General features: G+C 51.3%; 1 protein-coding gene across 5 annotated transcripts in view; it reads left to right on the top strand.

Annotated features, from left to right (window-relative positions):
* Window positions 1-11,720: 11,720 nt before the first annotated feature.
* IKBKE (inhibitor of nuclear factor kappa B kinase subunit epsilon) overlaps window positions 11,721-26,234 on the top strand; it is a 46,195-nt gene continuing 31,681 nt past the window's right edge. For 3 of the 5 annotated variants that reach the window (XM_089773628.1, XM_089773629.1, XM_089773631.1), the window contains exons 1-7: window positions 11,721-12,672; window positions 15,880-16,014; window positions 18,865-19,005; window positions 19,974-20,109; window positions 21,443-21,624; window positions 22,246-22,406; window positions 23,328-23,876. In XM_089773628.1, coding sequence (XP_089629754.1) covers window positions 15,919-16,014; window positions 18,865-19,005; window positions 19,974-20,109; window positions 21,443-21,624; window positions 22,246-22,406; window positions 23,328-23,876 — 1,265 coding nt within the window. In that variant the 5' untranslated portion in view covers window positions 11,721-12,672; window positions 15,880-15,918. The remainder of the gene's footprint in view (window positions 12,673-15,879; window positions 16,015-18,864; window positions 19,006-19,973; window positions 20,110-21,442; window positions 21,625-22,245; window positions 22,407-23,327; window positions 23,877-26,234) is intronic. The other 2 variants (XM_075910143.2, XM_089773630.1) reach the window with 2 other exon arrangements.

The raw sequence follows: 26,234 nt of genomic DNA, 5'->3' as shown, positions 1-26,234 counted from the left end.
TGCTGACCTATGGACAACAATAAATTATGGGGGGGAGGGGTATGAGAGCGAAAAAGAGATGCTGTTGTCTGGACCGGCAAGGAGGAGTGGGAGGTGGGTGAGGTTGGCTGGGAGTGCTGTACAGCCTTTTGGACAATTTCAAATTTTCGTTGGATTCAAAATTAATTGACAAGATGCCTAGCAAGATGAAGTTGCTGAAGACAGTTGACAAGGCTTCCGTGGGAGTTCTTCCCATCCACAGCTCACAAAGGGCCACACCAGGGTGAGTAAGCAGCAGCTTCCATACTTTCGAGGGGGGGGGGGGGGCAAGACGAAGCACAGGCAGGTGGAATGACTTGCTCTAAGGAATGGTTGTAAAGCCCCAAATAGTTGCTCCCATTTCAGTGCTCTTGCCATTGGATCTCACGGCCTCACACATGCAGCTGGAAACATAAGAAAATGCAGCCTACGGCCTTTTCTCCTTACATCCATACTACGATGCTCACACAATAAACCTGTCCTTGTCCAATCCTCCCTCCATGCATGTCGAGTGGAGCATGAATTACTGTTTAACAGGTGGTGGGCAACCTGCTACTTGAGGACCATGTGTGGCCCATTAGCGTTCAGTGTGCAGTTCCGGAGACATTTTCTTCACCATTGTCCAAAGGCAGGGTTGCCGGTTTCTGTCCGTGTATTTTTTTCCTACCCGTGTTACTCAAGTGACACATGCATGAAGCAAGGCGTGTGCCAATTGCACACAGCCTTGATTGGATGCAGAGGGAGTAAACAGTCAAAGCGCTGCTATGGTTCAATCGGCACACTCCGCAGATCATCGGTGCGCAGGCGCTGTTAGCAAAACTAGCCTATCCTGGGAGACTGTCTTGGTTAGGACAATCTTGCTGCCCACTTGCTTGTGCAGCCCACTCACTAGCCTCTGTCTCCCGTTGCTGCTCAGTGGTTTGAGCATTGGCCTGCTAAACCCAGGGTTGTGAGTTCAATCCTTGAGGGAGTTATTTAGGGATCTGGGGCAAATCTGTCAGGGATGGTACTTGGTCCTGCTGTGAGGGCAGGGGACTGGACCCAAATGACTTCTCAAGGTCCCTTTCAGTTCTATGAGAGGGTATATCGCCATAATACAATGTCTTGAGGGACTAGAGAGTCTGCTGATCTCTAGACCACTGCAAGCTGAGAGAACACCACATTTCAAACATGGGCAAAGCAATAAATCTGTGCTTGGCAGGCCACTGACTGTAGGCATCAGTCTTCGGTGCACAGCTGTGACTCAGTCCCTAGTCCAGCCAGCTGTGAAGGAACTGAGATGTCTGTCTGCATGAGGGAGGTGGCTGTGGAAGAGGAAACTGTCAAGGAGGGTTGGGAATGCTTTGTGCATGTCTGCGGATTATGCTTTGTGCCACAAGAAGCCTGCAGTGATGTTGCTGTCAGTGTAATCGCTCTACAGGAACGGACAGGAGAGCGAACACTTGGAGAGGTTACTGCAGGGCAGGATGGGGTGGCAGGAATGTTATTTCTACTGTCTGTTATTTCTACTGTCTGTCTTCATAGCACCCCTCAGAGCAGACTCAGTGGCATTGAACTCTGCCTACAAGATCTCCCATGCTATGTGTGTGTAGGGCCTGCTGGTTTGAGGTGTGCCATACGGGATGGTGGTTACTGACTGCTGCTGGTCTGCAGTGCATGTGGTGCCTTTTTATTGATACGTGATAGAGCGAAGCTGATTAACCACCAAATTCTGATCTCCCGGATTTTAATGGAACCAGGATGTGTCCTTCAGATTGCTGGCGGATGTTCCTGTTCATCTCCCAACGAGAGGCAAATATTGCAGGGCAGAATAATTTTGATCCAAAAATGCAAATGAAGATGCAAACGATGTGTGACCTTCAGGCTCGATGCCAGTGGCACTCAGCTTTGCAAAGTTTAGGCACTTGTGTACATTTTCAAGAGGCTTGAGTGTACTGCTAGGAGCCAAATCTCCATTCCTGTTTCCTGTTCTGCCGCTGTAGTATGGACCTATAGAGCCGTATCTGGTTTTCGATGTACACAACCTCAAATTCAACGCTGCATCCTTTAAAAAGGGGGAAAAAATCTGAGCTTCGCGGGTTCAAAATCCCAGTTGCAATTGATTTATCAAGGGACTGTCTCACAGCAAAATGTGATACCTGCCTCTGGAATTTCCACTACATGCATCTGACGAAGTGGGTCTTTGCCCACGAAAGCTTATGCTCCAGTAAATCTATTAGTCTATAAGATGCCACAGGACTCGTTGTTGCTTCTGCAGATTCAGACTAACATGGCTACCCCTCTGATACATAGCAAAGTGTTTCTTGCTGTCACATAATGTTCCCATGGGCCAGATTTCCAAAAGATTTTTGGTTCCTGGGTAGGCACCAAAAATAAATGGCCACATATTTTCAGATGGCTGAATATGTTGGCGCCTTTGGGTGCTTGGTCAGACTTACATAACCACTCAGGGCTATGACACTGAGCACTTGAGAAAATCTCACCCTTATTTCACTGCCTGACGGGGAATTGAATTTTTCTGGAAATCTGGCCACAGATGTTGGGTGCTATGGACTTGACTGTCTGGCCCTACAAGTAGTGTTATACTCAGAGAATCTAAGCAAAGGACCTTGCTCTTCCTCCGTCTAGGAGTCTCTCCCTCAGGTGCACTTGCAGATGATGCTGGGAGCATTGGAGCCACAATTCCAATGGGAACAATTGTAGAGGGAAGTGTAGAGCAGATATTTCTAAAAGACTGAGCCAGCTCTCCCCTCCTTCGTGAGGGGAGAACCCGGTAGTAAGTTGCCTCTCCTGTGCTCTGCCCCTCCCTCCCCCATCCTCGTTGATGGCTGAAGGACTTGATGGTAGGATCAGGCTTTGGTCCCCACTCTCTGTAACTGTTGTTGTCAGAAGGGGATTATGGTAGAATGGGGATTGAGAACACTCATCCTAGAGAACAATGTATGACTCTTCAAACAGGTTTTTGGAGGTTGATCATGAGCGTCAGGGCCGTCCTTCCCCCTACGCAGACTATGCAGTTACGTAGGACACAAGAAAATGTGGGGCACCACTGGATCTGTCCACCCACCCAACCTCTTCCCAGCCCTGTTCCATGGCTCTGCTTCCTCCAGAGACGAACTTGTTAGCTTAAAAGTGACACAGCCTGCCAGAGTGATTAGCAGAACACGGAACCTATCTAATGAAGCCATTTAACAGGCATTTACCAACCCCAGGTACATAGGGTCAGTTTCTGAATTTACTGTGTCAGTCGACGGGACCTGAGTTTTAAAGTGGCTTTAAAATAATGTGTCGGTGTGTTGCTGAAGATTATAAAATCACGTCTCTACAAAATTGTCATGGCCCCCTTCCCTCAGGAGGTCATCTGGCATAGAGGCACCAGTTTAATAGTACTGCATAGGGGCCCGAGCAACATAGAATCTGAGTGCCTAACGCAGTACAGCATGCACAGCGCACTGTATCGAACCCATCGTGGAAAAAGCTGATTCCGCAACTCCTAAGATGTCTTGGTTCCAGTGAGCTGGCACATTTCCAACCTTGATATCTCAAATCCATCCGCCACACCTCCCATTGGGGCTGTTTCCTAGCTCTGCTGCCCTTGAGCTCGAACACAGGGAGGAATTTTATTAGTTAATGGACACCCAGGCTGCTCATGTGTTTGTAGCTCCCATCCAGTTTAGATTAGACACACCTGTCTGGTTTCAAACAGGATTTGATGGAGCATGAACTCCTCCTGCCATGGGCTGATTAAAAAATGCTTAATTTTGCTGCCATTTCCATGGAAAGGGGGCTTTCTGGGGAAGGGAGGCTAGCCATGTGGATAGTGAGTTGGAGTTTCTTATTTTTTCAGTGTTTTGATAGGGTCCCATCTTCCCTCCTCCCCATCTGGCTTTTGTAATTATGGGTGAAACATCCTCTTTTGTTAGGTCCCAAATAATTATTTACCAGAGGATTTGGTGTGCAGTGGGGAGAGTGTTAAGTGTTTCAGCATGACACAAAGTAGTTTAGTTTGTCAGCTAGCTAGTTACAGCTAGCCAGGGACAGTCGTGTGCTGAACTCCCATCAGCTCCTAAAACTAGAGGTGGGCCTGGGGAGGGTGGAACTGAACCGCTGCAAGATCCTCTACATGTACTTCAGTTGGTGTTGCCATCCCATAATGCTTCTCTCTAATGCAGCCAGTGTCTGGGCAGGAGGTTCGAGAAGCTGGGAATTTTTCTCCATTGCCTTACAGGTCAGTCCGAATGGAATCCCCGTACACCCGACTGGACACCCACAAAGCAATAATTGTATCCTGGGACGTCTGCTTCCTTTGTGTCTCCTGGGATGTCTGCTTCCTTTGTGTCTCTCTTCTTACGGTAAGGAATGGCTTCTCTGACATGGCTGGAAATGCTGACTGTGTCTCAGGAGTACAAGGTGGAAAGGAAAATAGTGCCTGGTTTGAGAGAACTCAATTGAGGGATGTTCTCATCTTGACTCTGTCATCTGATCAGCTTGCTTTCCCTTCACGGTTCTGTCATGCTTTTGCTGAGCCAGTAGAACCACAGCGGGTCTATATCCTATGCCAGCCTGTGGAAAGACCTAAATGTTCTGTGTGCCTACAGAAGGAAGTAGGAGCATTCCATGCTCCTGTGGGAGTCACCTGAATGTTGGCCCAGAGTGTAGGAATAAGTGTGACTGCGCCTCCTATGAGCGACTGGGTGGAGAAAGGGCAGAGCCTGGTTTCTACCCCTTCTACTCATTAGCTATTGTAGCCCAGCCAGGTCAGTAAAAAATTAGAATCGTCCAGGAGCGAGGTGACAGGAGAGCAGTGCTAGGGAGGGACTGGGCTGGTGGAACGAGATGGTAGGCAGTGGACAGCAGAATTCTCCCAGGGCACACAGACTGTACAACAGTTGTGTTGTCCTGTGGGGCCCATCCCACAAGGGCTGTTCCAGGATACAGCTGGGATAGGGCAGACCCATAGCATCTAGTACTACAGGGCTATGGAGCACTGCTGTTGCCACAACCAGCCGGAGTCAGATGCCAAAGGTACTGTAGGGTCATGTTGGCCGCTGGAGGATCCGATTTTTGGAATCTTTGTTGCCATTTCTTCAAGGCTCGGAGTACAATGAGAGCCTCACTCATGGACACCACACACCAGCCCCAGGAGAAATGTGAATGGCAAACATGTTGTAGGGATTACCAGCGAATGTACCTACCTCCCTGGCAAGCCATTTTTATCTCTTTCCCAGGAGGCTGCTTAGGACACTGAGAGTCTCACATTTGCAAATGGGTTTAGTATGGTTACAGGTAACTCCCAAGGTGACTCTTGACTGTCTCTCTGCTTACGTCATTTTCCCTCCAGTTTGTTTGGTGTGTTTTTCTGCATGGGCCCATGAGGGGGAATGGTTATTCTTTGCCTTGCATAGAATCAAAGAACAGTAGAACTAGAAGGGACCTCGAGAGGTCGTCAAGTCCAGTTCCCTGCCCTCACGTCAGGACCAAGCACCATCTAGGTCATCCCTGACAGGTGTCTGTCTAACCTGCTCTTAAATCTCTCCAGAGATGGAGATTCCACAACCTCCCTAGGCAGCTTATTCCAGTGTTTAACCACCCTGACAGGCGGGAAGTTTTTCCTAATGTCCAACCTAAACCTCCCTTGCTGCAGTTTAAGCCCATTGCTTCTTGTCCTGTCCTCAGAGACCAAAGAGAACAATCCCCCACACACACACCTTGTGACACCCTTTTACGTACCTGATAACTGCTCTCATGTCCCCTCAGTCTTCTCCTTTCCAAACTAAACAAGCCCAATTCTTTCAGCCTTCCTTCATAGGTCATGTTCTCAGGCCTTTAATCATTCTTGTTGTTCTTCTCCGGACCTTCTCTGTGTTGTCACTAACATCAGGGGTGGATAAAGCTGGTGCTAAAATCTCTGCCCCTGGCCCACATTGCAAGAGATTCAAATGCTACCCAGCAGATTAGCAGGGCGCCCACAGTTAGGTTTTGTTTCTACTGGTGGTGCACCTTCACACACACCTGGATGCACATAAAATTTATTCTGCACGTGGATGGAAAAGGTTAGAGAGCATTGCCTGCAAATCCTCCATTGCCCTCTGTCGAAGAGCCCCTGTGATATACTTGGCCTTCCAAGGCACACAGAGCTGGGACCGCATTCCCCAGAGGTTTCGTCTTGGCAGCGGAAGCCTGGGCTTTTAACGAAATCAGGCTCCTCGCTGTTCAAGTCCTCGTCAATAAATCAACAGGCTGATTGGATTGAACATCCCTTTCATTTTTGTGAATCTTCAATTAGTCGCCATTGATTTCCAGGGGGCTCAGGTGGCTGCCGGCGTGAGCCCTTTTTGAGCCTCTAGTGGCAAGCAGCAAGCTAACGGAGACGCAAATAACAACGATTTTTGTTTTTTTCCCCATTAGGGCTGCTGCTGTTGGAGGACGTTGGCACAGAGGCTGCAATCTCTTAAAACCTTTTAATCAAATCATTTATCGCAGGTGGGGTATCTGCAGGGTTGGAACCGTTCCTTTCCGCTCCCAAAGCACAGTGTGATCTCACGTTTCGAAAGGAAAAGTTAAATGCATTGTTAAATTAGAAAAGGTTGCAAGTGACAGGCCTGGTGGGAGAACGAGCCAAGCTGGAAAGCTAAGAGGTGACTAAGTGGGGGAGGCTCCAGACCCCCTGTGGAAAGAGTTTCTTTATTGAGCTGCAAAAGGGTGTGATCCCTCAGAACCGTGGGAAGATACAGACCTTTCACAATGGCCCCCCCTACACTGTCATGAGCCCCCTACACTTCCGTAGGCATAGCACCTTATTGCATGGGCAGTGGGTGAAGACCCAGCTGGGGAAAGCAAGCTGGAGCCCTGCCCCTTCCACCGGAAGCCACACCCCTTCCCCTAAGACCATGCCCCTTCAATAACCTCCCCTCTCCCCAGCCAAGCCTTGCCAACCCCAGCTGAGGGCCCTAGCCTTCCCTGCCTCTGGGGACCTGAACAGCCCAGCTTCTCCTGGGCAGCGTAGGCAGTTTTGGGAAGGCAATGCCTCCCCTTGCCTACATTACCTGCCACCCCTGCCTTTGTCTCCTCATCTGGTAAAGTGGGTTTTGCCCACGGGAGTGCATGATACTCTATACGTGTATGTTAGTCTCATCGGTGCCACACGACTACTTGCTTTTAAAGTTACAGACTAACATGGCTCCCCCTCGGAGCAGCCCCATGAAATCAGTGGGCTGGTACCACTGTCACAGGGGCAGGTACTGGAGTGCAGCCCCCTGCCTCTCTGCTGAGACGAGCTCCTTGAAAGCCAGCTGCAGCAACCTCCCGGCAGACGTACCTGAGCTGGGGTGGGCGTTGTAACCTTCAGTTCTGTGAGATTCTCTCCCTTCGGTGTCCTTTGACTGTTACAGCAGAGGTTACCAGGGATCCCCAACTGGAGAGCTGCGTGTGGGGGGACCCCAGCCTTGGAGGTGAGCTGAGAGCGGGTGGACGAGGGCTCGTGTCCCTAGTATGGAGATTCACTGTCCATTTGCTGGGATGGGCTCGAGCACAGTCCTGGCTCTTGGGGATTCTAATTCCAGCTCTGCCGCTGACAGTCAACCTGAGACCTTGGGTAACTCGCGTCCCCCCTCTGTGCCATGGTTGCCCATCTCTGAGGCGACGCGCTTCCCTTCGGTGCTGTCAGGAGGGGACTCAGCCAGTGTGAATGAAGAACGTTCGGGGTGGAGCAAGCCGATGAAGGCTGAGTGGTGTCCCGCAGTTGGCTGCTCCTAAGGAGGTGAATGCTCCCAAAGGGGCTAGTAGCAAGACCCTAAATTTGTGGTGGGAAGAGCAGACTCGTGTCTCAGAGTTCAGTGCTGGCTGCCGATGGGGCAGGACCCGGGGGGCAATTTCTGAGGCCCCTGCAGGATGCTCCGAGCATGAGAAGTGAGACCCAGTAAGAGATTCGGCCTGTCACAGGCTACTCAGGAGTCCGGCAGGTGGCAAAGTCTCGCTTGGCCCCTCTGTGTACGATTCCTCTACGAGGTTTTCCCACCAACAAGCATCCCGCTGGATGTTGGGTTTCATCTACCTCGTCGGCCTGTCTAAAGGCTCATGGGTGTCCCCTCCAAGGGCCAGGACTGGGGGGCTGTGGTAGATGTAGCTGGGGGAGGTGTGGCCGCCGGCTGAGCCCTTGCCCCGTGTGAGGGCAGGGCAGAGAAGTGGCCCTGACCTTGGCATGCGTGTGGTGTTGCGCCAGGGAGGGCTGCCTAGTCTGAATGGCGTAAGCCAGACCCTGAGGGGAGGTGGGTTCTGCACCCATCAGTCTCCTCACGGGAGGTGGATGGGCGCTATGGGGAAGATGTGCCTGTGTGTGTACAGGTGGGGTGTGGATCGCAGGCCTCAGGCCTGGCTGTGTTCCCAGATCCAGAGAAGGCAGTGGGAGCCCACGCCCGCCTGCCTTGCTCCAGTTTTTATTTGTGAAGCTCTACTGCCCCCTTGTGAGTGTCTCTTCCACCAGCAATCCCGGTACAGGGAGACGGTAGAACTACAAACCCCTCCAGGAGAGGTTGTGCGTAACTCTGAAATAGTCGCCACTCTGAGCAAAGCATTGTGGACAATGGAATGTCGCTGTCGCACAACTCTGAAGTTTTATTAAGTAAAAGAAAAATGCTGCTTTCCTGTTATTGTTTTATTAGTTGGCATTAGACATGGTATTGTTCTGTGTTTTGAGGGTGCGGTGGGGGGGGGGGGGAGGAGAAGGTTGTCTCTTCTGCCTGATTGCACACTTCCAATCCTAAATACAGGGTCAGTTTGTAACCTGGCATATGAGATGGGCTGTTACAAAAGAGGACAGTGATCAATTATTCTCCATGTCCAGTGGAGTGGGACAAAAAGTCATGGGCTTAATCTGCAGCCAAGCCAATTGAAAGTGGTTATTAGGAAAAGCTTTCCCATAGTTAAGCTCTGGGATAGGTTTCAAAGGAAGGGAGTGGCATTTCCGTTATGGGAGGACTTTAAAAACAGATGGGACACCTGTCAGGTAGGGGATAAGTATACTTGGTCCTATCTCAGTTCAGGGGACTGCACTTGATAAGGTCTCGAGGCCCAACATTTTCTGTGTTCCCTCCCCCCCATTCCTTTCTGATGAAAGGTCTGCCATTGTTTCTGATCAATCGAAGGAAGTGAACATCTGGTTCCGATTTGATGCAGGATGCGGCACTGTAATGCGAGTGGAGGGCTACATGACATTAAAAGCAGTGTAAGTTAAGCAGACAGCCGGTGCAGAGATGCAGGAAGATTGGCTTTAGCTCTACACTTCCCCAGAGCTTAAAGAGAGCTGGATCCAGCCTGTGGGGATATCTCTGAAAGATCAGCACTGGATCCAAACATGAGTGGTTAGCTCTCTCAGCAGTTCTGAACAAGATCTGAGAGTCACTCTGCCAGGCACTGCACAGAATGCCAATGTTCCCTCCAACTTTTTCCATCCATGTGCAGAATACATTTTCTAATATGCACTGAGGCATGTGCAGATGTGCACCACCAGTAGAAACACAGCTATGGGCGTGCTGCTAATCACAGTTGAATCTTTTGCACGACTGCCCAAGTGTTCAGCTTACAAGGAACACTGGAGTGTGCCCCGCAGAGCTTACAATCTAATTGTAACTTGCCAAGAGCTTATGGGATTTGACATCTGAAGTTGTAGTTTGGGGGCACTCTGATTGAAGGGGGAGGGGTATTTGTTCCTCTGCCTAGAAAGAGTTGTGTTTTAAAAAGAAAAAGGAATTGTAGCATGACCTGAAAATAGGCTGGCTTTTTGCTGCTACCAAAGACCTTTTAATTGCTTCCTTCCTCTATCTTATCTCCACCTTCCGTTGAAATCCACAGAGCTCTAACGAAAGCCGAGGTACTGTAGATAAGTCAGAGGACTCTAAACGCACTTGATTTTTGAGCACTCTGACTTGAAAGGTGGCAGTTCTGATTGCTCCTCCGAGTTGTGGGCTCGGGTCACATGATGGAGCCTGGAATTGAACTGGAACAGGGGGGCCTCTGTTCATTGAGCATGTTTGGTGTTTAGGTTCACCCTGGGTGATCCGAGAGAGGAATACCTTGTGTATGAAGTTGGCTCCTTCACTAGTGTGTGGTGGTTATGGGGAACCTGCAAGACAGTAAAAGAAAAGCTGATCCCGTGATTAAAGCTTGAGAGAGAGGGTGTCAGATCTGGCATTTACATATTGGTAGTGGCATGGAATACTCTGCCATTATGCAAGGCCCTCTGGGTAGCTTGCAAATAAACTTTTGTGTTAGCGCCTTAACAGATACACTGTCCCTGGAAGCTGAATGCAGGAGCAGCAGTCGGCAATTCTGGGGTGGGTGTTGCAAATACGCATGTGCATGAAACACTGTATTCTAATTGGGTTAATATCGCTATGCCTTGGGGCAAAGCTGCATGAGCAAATAGCTGGGTACTGCACTGGGAATTTCCCTTCTGACTTTTTACTGGCAGAAGCCTCTTCCTTGTGCTAACTGTGCTTATTTATACACTCTCTGTGCAAAGCCACGAGAACAAACTGCAAACTTCTTTCTTCATGGATAACGCTTTCTTCAAGTGCTTTGTCCGCTATGAATGAATGGATATGGAGCCGTCCAGCCAGTGTGTACCATGCATATTCAGTTTCAGAAGTGGAGTAAATTTAAAATTGGCTTCTGAAATCAGTCTGGGGGCTTTAGTTGAAATTGGTATGACCTGCAGATTTGTATTAAACTACGTCAGTGGTGTAGATGAAATAAATATCTGACTTGCAGTGGGGGCAAATAATGCCTGTTGATACAGGCAGTCCCCGAGTTACGTGGATCCGACTTATGTCGGATCCGCAGTTACGAACGGGGATTTTCTTGCCCCGGAGGACTGGAGCGGCGGGACACCTGGTCCCGCCGCCCGCCTCGGTGAGAAAAGCTGCTCCCCGTCTCCCTGGTCTGCTGGGGGAGCCAGCAGACCAGGGAGACGCTGAGCAAAGCAGCGGAAGACCCGGGCCGCGGCGCTTCCAGATCAGCTGGAAGCGCCGCAGGTCTGGCCCAGGTCCTCTGCTGCTTTGCTCCGCGTCTCCCTGGTCTGCTGGGGGGGGCACGCAGCTAGTGCCCCCCCCCAGCAGACCAGGGAGATGCAGAGCAAAGCCCGGGGCCTGGAGTAGAGCAGGTGGGGCACTGCCGGTTGGTCCCGCAGCACCGCTCCTTGGCGCTACTGGACCAACCCGGCAGCACCCCAGCTGCTCTGCCCCAGGCGTCCTGATTCAGCCGCTGCTGATCAGTTTCAGCAGCGGCTGAATCAGGACGCCTGGGGCAGAGCAGCTGGGGTGCTGCTGGGTTGGTCCAGTAGCGCCGAGGAGCGGCCGCGCTGCTGGACCAACCCAGCAGCACCCAAGCTGCTCTGCCCCAGGTGTCCCCAAGTCAGCCGCTGCTGAAACTGACCAGCGGCTGACTACAGGAAGCCCGAGGCAGAGTTGCTCTGCCCCGGGCTTCCTGGAATCAGCTGCTGATCAGTTTCAGCAGCAGCTGACTTGGGGATTCCTGGGTTTCTTAAGTTGAATCTGTATGTAAGTCGGAACTGGTGTCCAGATTCAGCCGCGGTTGAAATGGATCAGTTTCAGCAGCGGCTGACGCCAGTTCCGACTTACATACAGATTCAACTTAAGAACAAACCTACAGTCCCTATCTTGTACGTAACCCGGGGACTGCCTGTATTTGTAGGAATTGACAGGACGGTGATCTTCAGGGTGCAATTTTTGTTTAAAGCATAATTTTAAGGTGTATATTTCTACTGAGTGTTCTATAGTGACAGTATAGGACTCTTCGTATTGTTTATATTTCAGCATCATCCACAGAGCCCCTTTATGCAAGGTACTGTACATAAATATAGGGAGAGACCACCTCTGCCTCAGAGAGATGTTAAAGGTATACAAAGGAGTCCTTGTCCCCGGTTTATAGAAAGGAACCTGAGACATAGAGAAACTGATGTGATTTGCCTATAGGTAAAGGGAGATTCTGGAACTGAACCAGAGTCCTTGTCCACAGGACTAATCCGCCTTGCATCGGTTAACTGGTTAAACAATATGGCCTACTGGTTAACCAATTCAATGGGGATTTTACATCCCTGTTTATCTCCTTAAGGTTGGGAGGGGGTTGTTTTCTGAGGATCTTTTAAAAATTTTCATCCATTCTAATGGGATAATAATTACTGAGCAATTCAGGGCAGGGAGCAGGATTGGGACCAGGCTGGTACAATTTTCATAATTTTACCTGAGTGCAGGAGAGAATATATTGCCCAGGAAGTTAATTTCAATTCAGAGGGTTGGCAAATCGCGGTATGGTCCTTCCCCCCCCACTCCTCGGTGTCCATCTCAGCAGGAAACAATGATTTGTGTTGAGCTGTGTCATCTCAAGGATCCTGTGCCTATGCTTGCACCGTGTGCAAACTGCCAGGGAGGAATTGGGTTGTGTCCCTTTAAGAGAAAAAGAAAGCAGGAAGTCTTGGAGTAGAAAGTAAGTCTCAGCCTGAACTTAGTTCTGTCTCTGTCTATGCTGGGTCCCTGTGGCTGCTTTCAGGGGAAAGGGTTCCCCACACCATGGCTCCCAACCTGGGCACTTGAGGCTTTTCTCTGCATACATTTCTCCAGAGACAGCTGCTGTTTTGGGGTGAGTGGCCATTTCCATTCATGTTGCTAGTCTGCCCGCACATGGAAGCAGGTATGTAAATGCTAGGGAATGTTCCTCTCTTGGAGTCTCTGCTGGCTTTGCTCCACTGCCTTACGCATTGTTCCGGATGGTGTATGGAAACCCCCACGTGTGCAATCAGCGTTACGGAGAGTGGGGGTGGAAGAGGCGTGTGGTTTTGTAGCATGGTCGTCTGTGCTAGCAGCAGTACTGAAATGCCCGGTTCTCCTGGTGCATGCGGCACCTTGTGAAACCCAAAGATGGATCATGGGCTGAGGATAGCTGTGGAAAGCCGCATGCAGGGGGGCAGGTGAAAGCAGGGGAGGCTAGAGGCCATGGCCCCATGATGAATCCATGTTGTTTGCTGGAATAGAGCAAGTGTTCTTGTCTGAGACAAAAATTCTTGGCTTTTAAATCCTCTGGTATGATCGAATCCACTATGCTACTCTGGGGAAAAACATTTCCTGGGCTCTTTTTGGCAATTGATCCCTTGAGGACATGACTGTGTTGATACGAGGGTTCACCGAGACACTTCCTCCTTTTCCGGGTGCTAATCTAAGGGAAGCTATCGCATTCGACCAAAGGAGGCACCAGGCATGTGTGTCAGCTCCCACGAGTGAGGGTCAGGGATCCCCTGCTTTGCAGGGAATCACATTTTAAAAATAGTGGATTTGGTTTGAGTCAGGTCCCTATCTCTGATCTTTTTTTGTGCTTGCTTTTTGCCTGGCATTTTACAGCACATCCCAGGTAGGGGTGTAAAATCCCCTTGAATCAGTTAATCGGTTACATGTTTTGTTTAACCAGAGAACCACTTAAACAGGGTGGGCAGTGGGCTGGCTGGGCCACCCACCAGTTAACCATTGACATCCCTAATGCAAGGAGAGTACAGGCCAGAGGGGGTGCGTCACAGGCATCCTCCATGCAGATCTGCAAGCTTACTTTAGCATGGACTTACATTTTTGCTACTCCAGCTCTGGGCATCTCCTGAACATGGGGTATGTCTACACCAGAGCTGGAAGGTGCGGTTTCCAGCTGGAGAAGGCAGGCTGTGCACATGCATTGGCTAATCTGCTATCTGAGAGAGTTGGTCTGTTGGTGTCTCCATCTGTCGGTCTGTCTGTCCAAGAACTCCTCGTAAGCACTAAGAGCTAGGACCTGCAGCTTCCACGTATCATAACTTAAAGCAAGGGCAGGGCTTGGTTGTGTGAGGATAATGGGATGTGCCTGGATTGTTTCTCATAAAACTATTCAGAGAACAAAATCACTTGGCAGGTGGAAGGCGGCTGGAGGTACATGCCCCCTTCCATCGGGGACGGCCCCAGCCTTGAGCCTCCACCCCTCAGGTGCCCTGTAGGTAGGGAGGAGGGGGTTGCAATTTTGGACAGGGACATTGTTGGCTGTTAATCTTCATCATGGAGAGAGGGGAAAGTGCACAGTTTGCAACATTCCTCACTCTGGCTGGGGGCAAATGAACCGGGCCCTTCCCTAGCCTTGTTATTCCTCGGGGCTGGTCATGTGACTTCCAAAGTGAGCTGTCCAGCCACCGGACCGGTCAGCTGCCTTGTGAAACTGGGAAGGCAGCTGGATCCTGGGATGTGCATGGAAGCATGCTGGGGAAATAACTGGGACACGGTGCCCGCACACAACAGTGTAGCCTGTGTGGTGTTCCGGGACCAGGCGGAGGTGCCGCCATTCCGGGTGCATGAGAGAGAGAGAAGGCACTGAAAAGAATGTACCTCAGCCAACATTATCAGCACACACGGGGCCTGTATCAAGGGCCAACAGGAGTATGTTGCTGTGTACTCATCCCTAGAACAATGCGAAATGGGCTCAGGTGACACCACTGCGGATGTTTAAAACTCAGCAGTGTTTGGACCTACATTTTTGATCGGGTCTTTGTCGTGACGGCTTCAGGTGCAAACCTTGGCTCTGGATCCTAGTTGGGACGCTGAGCTCTCTCTCTGTGTCCCCTCCCTGCCCTAGTGCCACCCCACACCTCGCTCATGTCTGGGACGTGCCCTTGTGGAGCTCGGCACACGCCCATTTCTGAAATCCCCGTGAGTGTGAAGGCTCATGGAACTGAGATGCTGCTGCGGGTAGGTGAGATTGAAAGCGGAGTCCATGCAGCTGGGAATTTTCTTGCTCTCTGGGCAGGAAGCCGAGTGCTTCCTCTTTAACCCGTGGCTGTGAAGTGGGTGTTGCAATCCTAGACGGTTCTGTTGCTGCAGATGGGAGGCGCCTCTTTCACCTTGTGGCCCTTGACGCTGAGAATTTTTCTTGCGTCCGTATTTCATTCCAGGCTGGAGTGGCTTCTGCACATGGCTTTCCCTGCACAGGCTCCCAGCTCTTTCCCTTCCTTTTCCGAGCTCTGCTTTCATGCTGCTGGCAGAGGGAGGCTGGTGGCTAGCTGCTTTAAGGGTGACAGAACGTCTCCACTTTCCTGAACTTTATCAAGAAACAGCAGAGGCGTCGGGGAAGGAGGCCAGTGGAGACAGGAGAATGCGCTGGGGGGAAGTGGGTTGGTGACCCCTGAATAACAATGCTGGATAGAGACAGATTGTGCTCATGGGCAAACGGTACGCTAAGCAGAAGGCACTGCCTTCCCAAACCGCTCCCCACACACTTCCCTCCCCCCTGAATGTTACTGTGTTGCTACCCCCCAGTGCCTGCCTTCCCTGGTGCTCCAGGACCGGGGAGGCTTGGGTCGTGCGCCACCCCACCCTCTCGTGATGGGGGCGGGGCCTGGACAGAGGGGGCAGGGCTGAGGTGGGGTTTGGGGCTTGCCCCATCCCTATCTTCACCTACCACCCATGATTGCGCCATGTTATGCTGGTGGGTATTGTTTGTGCACCGCTGACCTTAGCTGGATGGAATCAGAACTCAGCCATGTATCAAATCTCCGCTTGGCTGACATCTGATGGAGATTCTCCTGCAGCCCCTAGACATCAGACAAGCAGCTGTCGCCACGTTCCATATTGCTTCAGTGCTAGTGCTAGACGTGGCTGGCTGCAGTACAATAAGCTCCTTGCAGAAACAGGCAGGATCTGAGCCCTGCGAGCTGCGGGAGGTTCATCGCTTTAGCCAGGCTGCGTGTCCTGGTCCCATAACTCATTTTGGGGGGCAGGAGAAGTGGGAGGCTGGTGCTGCTTGACCCTCTGCTGGCGTGTAAATGGGCTTTTCGCCTCACAGACTTGTCTTCGCCTTGTGGCTCAGAGGTGAGCTGGCCTCATGCTGAAAATGCAGAGCACCCCCAACTACCTCTGGAGTACAGATGACGTGCTGGGCCAAGGAGCTACCGCCTGCGTGTACAAAGCCCGCAGCAAGGTGAGTGAGAGGCAGGAGGATGGGCTAGGAGGGGATTCTGTTGCAGGCATTCTAGCACGCTCACCCTCCCTCACACATGTAAAATTATCATGAGAAGCTGCATCAGTCTGGGACAAATTCTGCTCCTTGTGCCTAACAACTCTGTAATGATTATCCCATCAGAATCAATGAAAATAGGAAAAAAGCAGAAAACCACCTTCCCTGCCCTTAAGAATGTTACTTGTACATAAAGCAAAGAGAGAAGTAAGAACTTTGCGATCTGCATCCCGTACTGACACGTACAGGCAGACTAGTTCTGTGGACAAGCACTCGGCAAATTTGGGTTCCGTTCCCAGCTCAGACTGGATAGAATCTGAGATTTCAGGCAGGCCACTTCAGTTTCTCTCAGGTGCAGAGCAGTGTTGCCTGTACAATGAGTGCATGGGCAACCACCTAGGCGAAATTCAGGTGCTGCCTCAGCTGACGAGCAGAGTGTGTGTTTCTATTGGTGGTACACATGCACTTGGTGCTCATAACAATTTATTCTGCACATGGGTGGAAATAACTAGAGGGAACATTGGTGCGGAGCTTTCTGGCAATGCATGGACTCACGTGGGCTCCTAACTTAATTCCCCTCAATCTGTCCAATCTGACATGTTGCTAAACTCCTTCTCTAGTCTGATCTTCCAGCTGCCAACACCTCCCAGTTTGTGACATGCTTCCCAACCCTCCCAAGTGATACTGCCCTAACCCGATTCCCTGTGCTCTGCCCCCGTAACTACCAAGCCTTCCCCCACGTTCACACAACCCACTGTGCCCAACTACCAAACCCCAGCATGCTCTTCTCACCTCACCTAGCAATGAACTAGCCTTGCAGGGGTGCTGCTGCTGCTTTCCCACCATGCCTCACTGGTGCACAGCAGCCATGGTTGCATACTACACAGCCCAGCAATCACAGCCACGGTTGGTCATCGTTTTTCAGTCCCCGCACTGCTCTCTGTCTCATGCAAAGACAGAAGGCTGCAAAATCATCCAAGGCAGTTTCTTGTTAGAATCTGATCCAGGCCGTTTTCGTTCTGATGTGGATTTCAGCTGTGGTTTTCAAGGGATAATTTAGGTTGGGTTTTTCATAGAATCCTAAGGCTGGAAGAGACCTCAGGAGGTCATCATGTCCAGCCCCCTGCCCAAAGCAGGACCGACCCAACTCAATCATCCCAGCCAGGGCTTTGTCAAGCCAGGGCTTAAAAACCTCTAGGGATGGAGATTCCACCAGCTTTATCAGTGCTCCCATTCTGTGCGGATGGGAAACCCCCACCCCCACCCCCAGTGATGGCGGCGGAGTGAGGAGAACACTGAACTTGCTAGAAAATGCCACCCAGAAGAATCTGAATGTGTCCCGCACGAGGTCTAGGACATGGACCCACTTGGATCGATCCAGATGCCGATCAGTGTGTCTGCTTTTGGATGCTTATTCAGCTTGTTGTCTGACTACTCCATTCAGAGTTGGGCTTTGGAAAGAGATGCATTCAAAGGAGGATTTACAGTAATTCCTCTTTTAACATGTGCCCACTTAACACGTTTTCACGATAGTGCGATTTTTTTTTTTTTTTTTTTTTTTTTTTTAAGGGAATGTTTTTTGAATTACACGACTGTTCCCAGAATAACACAATTTCCCCAGCTGGCCCGTTGCTCGTGGCTGCGCGGGGCTTCTCCCGCCTCCCTGCAAAGTGGCGGAGGGTTTGCCACTCGCCGTGCCGTTCCCTGCTGACTCCCCCTCGCTGGACGTCTTGCCCCCTCTCCTCCGCCCCCACTTGCAGGCTGGTGGCTGGGTTTTCCCAGCCGGCCCGTCACCAGTGGCTGCGTGGGGCTTCCCCCGTCTCTTTGCAAAGCGGCCGAGGGTTCGCCGCTCACCGTGCCGTTCCCCACTGACTCCCCCTCGCCAGATGCAGTGCGGGTCCCAGCAGACCCATCACAGGGGCATACTCCCAACCCAATCCCACTCCCCTCTCCTCCCCTTCCCTTCCCCAGAGCCAAACACCTCCCCTCTCTGCTGTAATCCAGTCCCCTTTTTCCCCCCAACCTTATGTCCCGGTCCCAACAGACACCACCGCTTGAAACGCGACCCCCACCTTTTCCATTATTTTCATTGGGAAAATTGACCCTGCATAACACGTTGTCACTTAACACGATCATTGTCTGAAACATCTCTGTAGTGTTAAATGAGGAATGACTGTATAATGCAAATCACTCACTTTCAAGGAGGAAAGACTGGAGGGGGGGGATGGTCGGGTCCAGTTAGAGATGTTGTGCTGAACTGAATGTGTGTCCAGCACAGCGCCTTTCCCCTGTGCTTTATTGCTGGTCCTACCTTTTCAGATGGGGAGGGCTAGGCTTGGAAAGGGTGGAGCCCACAAAAAAATGTGGCCTGGACCATTTGCTTTCCATACCACAGGGGACTAGCAATAGCCAAGCTATTGAGTTAGGACAGGAACTGTATGAGGTCATGAAATGGGGAACAGAACGAGGGAGAGCCAAACAACCAGCTACGGTAACTGCAGCCTTGAGCAGTGGCGGCAAGTGAAGCATGTTTTTCAGCCCAGGGCTAATCTTGATCTTGCAAGGGGATTTCCAGATGACGCAAAGGGGGAATTGGGTTTTCAATGGGAGCTGGCCATTTCCCGTCTCTTTATGCCTTTGAAAACCTCCCCTTTAATCCTTTCATATCTACCTGGATTCTGAGCTGCCTTCTGTATTCATTTTTGGTGTCCCCTCGGGAGCAGAACTGTTGACACTTTACAGAACTTGTGTTGTACACTAATCTGTTCTCCTGCTCTCGGAATCTGTCCTATTCCTTTTCTCCTCCTTGCCCAGAGAGCTGGGGAGCTGGTTGCTGTGAAGGTCTTCAATAACGCCAGTTACCTGAGACCGCAGGAGGTGCAGATGAGAGAGTTCGAGGTGCTGCGGAAGTTAAACCATAAGAACATCGTCAAACTGTTTGCAGTTGAAGAGACTGTAAGTCTGTGTCTAGCTGAACAATGGAACAGGTGCGGTGTGGTGGTAATGTGACAGGGCTTGGCTTTTAGTGACTGTGACAGGCATATTCTCTTTCTCTGGTTTTTCTCTTCTCACCTCACTCCCTACCTATTGTTTCAGCTCAAAGTGCTTTGCGAAACTTTGTTTGTGATGTCTCCCAATATCTTTGTGGCATTGTTCCTCATAGGCCAGATCTACACTCAGGCGAAGCAAGAGATGCAATTCCAGCTACGTTAATTACGTGGCTGGAGTCGACGTTCTTTGTTCTGCATTACCCTGCTATCCCCACAGCAGGAGGCCAAGGAGAGCAAACACTCCCATTGACTTCCCTTGCACAAGCAGGAGTACTGGACATCAGCAGTGGTGCCCTCTGAGTTCCATTTAGTGAGTCTTAACTAGACTTGCTAAATCAAACTTCGGAAGATCGGTCATGGCAGTGGCCGCCATCCGTTTAGCATAGACATGACCTTAGCCGGACAGAGGCACTGAAGGATGGAGCACTGAAGGGACTTGGCCAAGCCCCAGACCAGCTGAATGAAGTAACTAAAAATAGATCTGTTGTGCCTTCAGATCTGGTGCTTTCACACCACTAGTCTGCATGGATTCCTGCCCCTGAGGTGAGGGAGCCAAGTGCCTTGGAAAGCACACTCTTGTGACTCCTTTGCCAGTTTCTTTGAGTTCAGGATGGGGTGTGTTCGGCGAGGACTTGGTTTTGGGCAGCAGAGTTTATTTTCCAACCAATATTCTCTTGTGTGGACTGTCAGTTGTCTTGGACTAGAAGAGCCACGTAGGACAAGGAAGGAACAGAACCTGTCTGTTGCTGGGAGAAGGGGTGGGACACAGCAGCCTGCCCAGGGTCCCTGGGCATAGCACTGTGTCACAGGGCTTCTGTTCCGTAAGATGCAGCTGAAAGGATCCATCTCTCTCTCTCTCTCTCCGCCTGCCAGACACAGGGAAACAGCAAGCAAAAGGTGCTAGTGATGGAATACTGCTCAAGTGGGAGCTTGCTGAGCGTATTGGAAGATCCAGAGAACTCCTTTGGCTTGGCCGAGTCAGAATTCCTCATCGTGCTGCATTGCGTTAGTAAGTGTCAGAACTACTAGCTTGGGCGGGGAGGGGGGGGGGGGCAGAAAGAGGGATAATCATGTTCTTGATGCAGCGAGTAGGGTCATGGGATTTGCATTCTGTACAAGCATGGCCATACTGGGTCAGACCAAAGGTCCAGCTAGCCTTGTGTTCTGACAGTAGCTAATGCCAGGTGCTTCAGAGGGAATGAGCAGAACAGGGAGTCGTCATGTGATCGGCTCCCTTGTCATTCATTCCCAGCTTGTGTCAAACAGAGGCTAGGGACACCATTCCTACCCATCCTGGCTCATAGCCATTAACAGACCTGTCCTCCAAGAATTTATCTAGCTCTTTTTTGAACCCTGTTATAGTCTTAGCTGTCCTCTGGCAAGGAGTTCCACAGGTTGACTTTGTGTTGTGGGGGGGAGGAACCCTTCCTTTGGTTTATTTTACATCTGTTGCTTATTAATTTCATTTGTTGACCCCTCTTTCTTAGGTTATGAAAGGATTAAATAGCACTTCCTTATTGACTTTCCCCACAGTCATAATTTTATAAACCTCTCTGTTTCCCCTCTTAGTCATCTCTTTTTTCAAGCCAAAAAGTTCCAGTCTTATTAATCTGTCCTCATACCCAGCTCTGTGATAGATCTACTGTTGTGTAATGATGTGGATGGGGGCAAAGAACAGCCCAGTGTGAATTTCACAAAGAAGTGAGAATGGTGGTGGTCCTGAGAACAAAGGCTGAATTCACAAGGGAGTATGATCCCTCGGCCAGAAGTGGACCTATCCACTGGTCCTTAGCGGAGGGGCCAGCTGTGACCGGTAGTCAGTTATCTTAAGAACCGAAACAGCCAAATTCTGGCCACTGAATAGTAACAGCTGAGTCACCACCCCAGGCTGGATTTGAACCAGTGACTTGGCAGGTGAGAGACTCCGTACCCTGGAACCAAGTGCTTACACTGGCCACTTTCGCGCCCTGAGAGGCTGTTAGATGAGGGGCATCTCCATGCGCCTATGGTAGCAAGCCTCTTCTGAAGATGCCTGTAGCATCCCGCAGGAGCTGAGAGACTTAACTGTGCAACGGAATGGGAAGGTAGGCTGGGCCCACGTTAGCACGTATCTGAGGGTATCGTTTGCCAGGCCGCGCATCCCTACTTTAGAATGGGTGTCATGTTAATTGGTCATCTCTGTTTACCACAAGCTCACGTGAGCTTCAGTAGGGTCTGAAAGTTGAACCCGGGGTCCTCTGCCTCCCTTGATTCTAGCCCACCCGGCTGCCTGTGGGCAAAGCCGGCTCGAGGAAGCAGACACCAACCCTGCGCGCTGTCTCACTTCCCCATTGTGTTTTTAGTGGCCGGCATGAACCACCTCCGCGAGAACGGCATTGTCCACAGAGACATCAAACCCGGGAACATCATGCGGCTGGTGGGGGAAGACGGGCAGAGCGTCTACAAGCTCACGGACTTTGGGGCCGCCCGAGAACTGGACGACGACGAGAAGTTCGTGTCCGTCTATGGGACGGAGGAATATCTTGTGAGTAAAACAAAATACCAGTTGGTTAATGAGCGGGAGCTGGTGGAAGGAAGGATTCCTTTGCTCAGCATACATGGTCTGGAACTCAAGGAGCACGGACTGTTGCTATGCATAGCAGAGCCCAGCAATACCTGACTCGGCTATAGCACTCTCCATCAGTAGCTCTGTGTTTTACCAATGGGGAAACTGAGTCATGGGGGGTGGCCATGACTTACCCAGGCTCATCTAGCAGGTCAAGGGCAGACCTGGGACTAGATCCTAGGTCTCAAGTCTCAATCCATTGCTCTGTCCTGTTAGAATGGTGGATCTCCCCTCTGTCTTCACCCATTCCCTTCATAGAGACCCCTGTGCTTGAACTTCAAATCCGCAGCCACTTGCATAAACCTTGGCCATAGGAAGTGGAATGCCTCATTTTTGGGGAACCTAGCGTATAAGGACCTGATTTTTTTCCAGAGAACGGGTGCTCCCATGTTTGGAAAACTAAACCCCTTTATAGTCTCTCTAGTTGGGCATCCAAAAATGGAGGAACCTCTAATCACTACTCAAATCCAAACTTCTCTGACCACCCTGCTATGTCAAGCAGATTGATTCACAATGCTTTTATCCACTTCGTCCCATTAGCACCCGGACATGTACGAGCGGGCAGTGCTGAGGAAGCCCCAGCAAAAGGCTTATGGGGTGACTGTGGATCTGTGGAGCATTGGGGTAACCTTTTACCATGCTGCTACGGGCAGTCTCCCGTTCATCCCCTTTGGCGGACCTCGCAGGAATAAAGAAATCATGTAGGTAGTGCTGCCAGCAGGAACGTGGTGTTGAAATGGGCTTGATGCTGTTTTGGCTGAGTTGGGTGAATCGAAGTATGTCCTTCGGTGAGACGGGGATGAGGTAGGCAACATGTGCATTGAACGTCACGCTAGCAATGCACCCTAGTTCTGACCTGCCCTACCACCCGCTGCATCAGTGTGGCATCTTGCTCCAGCTCTGCCTCCTACTCCTTGCTATCTTGAGTCCTGCCTCTGTCCGGACCCGAGGCTTGTGGTCTTGGAGGTCAGCTGAATACCCATGCCGGCTATTGTGCTGTTTATGACGAGAGTGGAATTGACCGGGTCTGTGAGTTGCTTATGCACCTTGGCTTACTAATGACTTAATCACCCAGATTCTCAAGTGTACCTTAGATCTGCTGCAAGGGTGGCTTATGGCTGGCTTCATCTGCAGTCCCCAGCATTCCTTGCTCTGTGGGGGTGGTAAGATAGAGCACAACATGGCGGGGACTGCAGTTTCAGTGGGATTGCCCTGGATTGGCAAGTCCCCAGGGCAGCCCCTGCTCTAGTTCGCCCCATGGCTCTCACTGCAGCGTTGTGCTGTGGGGTGCCCAAGTCCCCTGGAGGGGACCCGACCTGGCGAGGTTTGTCCCTACCTCGAGCACACCAGGGTTCTGCTTCGAGCCAGCATCCAGCAGGAAGACAACAGAGCTGCAGCTGGCAATCAGGGCCCCGGGCTGTGATACGTTTGCCTTGATATCGGTGTGTCTGTGGCTTCTGTGGTTTAACGGCTGAACGACAGAGCAGCTTCTGGCTTTGCTTTCAGGCCTCTGCTTGAACTGCTCCTCCTCCCTCTGTGCACCCTCTTCCGACAGCACCGCCGCTTCCCCCCATGGCATGATGGGAGCAGGCTTCGGATTTTTTTCTTTGCGTTTCTCCAAGGTGTGAGGGATGGGCATCGCTGTCGGGATTCTTTTTGTGGTGGATGGTTCTGAATCGCACCTTCAACAAGCCGATGCCTCAGTGGTACCCAGGGAGCAGGCAGGTGCAAAGCAGGCTAAGCATGTGTGGGCTATGGGACTGCCCCGTTGGCTTAGCTAGCATGCCCAGTCTCGGCATGCTTGTGTTCGCTGGTCCGGTTTTCCAGTTTGGGCCCCTCTGGTGGGTGGTAAATTCTTGGTGTTGTCAATTGAAACGCCTCCCTGATCACAATGGGAAGGTGGAGACTGCTTTCTCTCCATACCTGACTCATTTTCCTTCTCTTCTCCGCCCGGGCCCCCTACACGCCTGCCAAGAGATTTGCAGACCCGGGGATGGGAATGTGCCAAGTGGAGGCCAGTGGTCGAGTTTCCACACAATGGAACCGCTTCCTTTCAACAGGCATAAAATAACGACTGAGAAACCCGCTGGAGCTATCGCAGGCGTCCAGAGGCAGGAGAACGGGCCCATTGAGTGGAGCTACGAGTTGCCCATCACCTGCCAACTGTCAGTGTGAGTGTTGGAGGGTTGGGGTTACCCGGCAGTCTCTGCTCCCAGGGAGCTCCTGCTTTGATAAGCACATGAGAGCGGCCAGACTGGGTCAGACCAAAGGTCCATCTAGCTCAGGGTCCTGTCTGCCGACAGTGGCCAATGCCAGGTGCCCCAGAGGGAGGGAACACAACAGGTAATCCTCCCATGATCCCTCCCCTGTCTCGCACTTCCAGAGAAACAGAGGCTAGGGACACCGTTCCTACCCATCCTGGCTCATAGTCATTACTGGACCTAACCTCCATGAATCTGTCTAGCTCTTTTTTGAACCCTGTAAAAGTCCTAGCCTTCACCACATCCTCAGGATCGTAGAGCTTTGAACCAGACAATGGGTTGCATGGACAGAAATGCTACTTTGAACTGGCGAAGAGCACAGAGACTCTGGTCTGCTCTTGGCATACTCCAGTGAGGTAGCTTCTGCCATGCCAACATCTCTCCGTTAGGGTCTGTAGTAATGCTAACATCTCTGTGCAAGTGGTGTTTTTCAGTGCTGCAGAGGGAGATGTAGACCCCTTGTTATGCAGTTCATAAGCTCCCTGGGGCAGGATGTGGGTTGGCATGCTCACGAAGCACAGCTGTGCTTCCCCCTCCAGTGGCTGGACTGTACACATGCTTGAGTTGGCTCCATCCTTGGAGCCAGTGGCACTGGGGCTAGTGGCTCAGGCAGTCAAAGTTTTTGCTTTTCAGTGCAAAGGGGCATTGAGTCCCTGCTGCCAACGACCCTCCTGGGTGCACCGTACAGTGCCGGGTACGTTGCTGGGGCTGAAGTACAGAATGTTGAGCATGGTGAAGACTTTGAGAGCAACACGAGGCTCTTGAAAAGCCGTGGCTGCTTCCTCTCAGAGAATATGTGGAGCCCACTGGTATCTCTGTCCCTCCGTTAGTCTTTGTGACTGTTGACCTATCTCCTGGAATGTGCTCAGTTATGTGAAGGCTGCAGTAGAATCAAGAGCCTAAGTGTAAATGAGGGATGCAAGATGCTAACTGGTGACCCAGTAACCAGGTGGCTTATCGGCCTGCTTACAAGGTAACTGATTAACCAGCCTGACCAGCTGCATTCTGTCTGTGGCTGCAGTGGGCCCAGCTGGAGGAGCCCCCTCCCCAGTGGCAACTGGGCTGGAGCAGCGGCTGACTTGGGGACGCCTGGGGCAGAGCAGCTGGGGTGCTGCCGGGTTGGTCCAGTAGCGCCCAGAGCGGCGCTGCGGGACCAACCGGCAGCGCCCCAGCTGCTGTACCACAGGCATCCGGAGAAAAGCCTAGTCTGCTGGGGGGGGCGTACTAGCTGTGCCCCTCCCTCCCCAGCAGACCAGGAAGACGCGGAGCAAAGCTGCGGAGGGGCTCGGGCAGCGGAGCAAAGCCTCGGGGGAAGCTGGCAGCGGGGCAGCCCAGACGCACCGCGGTCCCGCTGCCCGGGTCCTCCGTGGCTTTGCTCCCAGTCTACCTGGTCTGCTGGAGACCAGCAGACCAGAGAGACGGGGAGCAAAGCCTCTGAGGACGCCGGCAGCGGGACAGCCACGGTGCGTCTGGGCTGCCCCGCTGCCAGCTTCCCCCGAGGCTTTGCTCCGCTGCCCGAGCCCCTCCGCAGCTTTGCTCCGCGTCTTCCTGGTCTGCAGACCAGGGAGACGCGGAGCAGCTTTTCTCGCCCCGGAGTACACGGGCGGCGGGACCGCGAGGTCCCGCAGTCCGTGTCCTCCGGGGCGAGAAAAGCCCCGTTCATAACTGCGGGTCCGACATAAGTCTGATCCGTGTAAGTCGGGGACTGCCTGTACTTCATATTTCTAACTTCAGGTATAGGAATGATACATGAATGCAATAGAATAATCTTATTCAGTAGGTCACAACCTTTCAGTGATAGCTCACATAAAATATTTTGTATAATTGCAGTTATGTCATATTCATAAGTATATTTTCACACAGAATATTGACTTTCCTTTCATAACACCGCTGTTGTAAATATTATCCCTGCTTCTTACTGATCTGTTCTGTGCCCATCACTGAACTATCTGGGGTATTTAAGGACGGGGCTGAAACATATTGATGGGGCAAGGAGAACACATTACCAGAACTACCTGAGAAATGGTTTTCCCATTCTGTGAAAATTATCAAGTTACTGACCTTTTCTTGCATCCTAACTTGGGAGGGCAAATTGAATTCTAGAAAACTTGCATGAACCAAAAATCCTCCCTTCCTCCACAGTTCTGTTTTGGGTCAATCAAAATGTTTTGTTTCAATGGCAGCTTTTTTCCTTAAACTCTTCTCATTTAAATTCACTAAAGTGTTGAAGAAGGCCTTTCCATTTGAAAATGTCGAGATAGGGTGTTT

This window comes from Pelodiscus sinensis, chromosome 27 (genome assembly GCF_052426305.1).
Source record: "Pelodiscus sinensis isolate ZL-2025 chromosome 27, ASM5242630v1, whole genome shotgun sequence".
Lineage (NCBI taxonomy): Eukaryota > Metazoa > Chordata > Testudines > Trionychidae > Pelodiscus > Pelodiscus sinensis.
The sequence above is the reverse complement of the archived record's forward strand: the minus strand, read 5'-3'. Positions and strand labels throughout refer to the sequence as shown.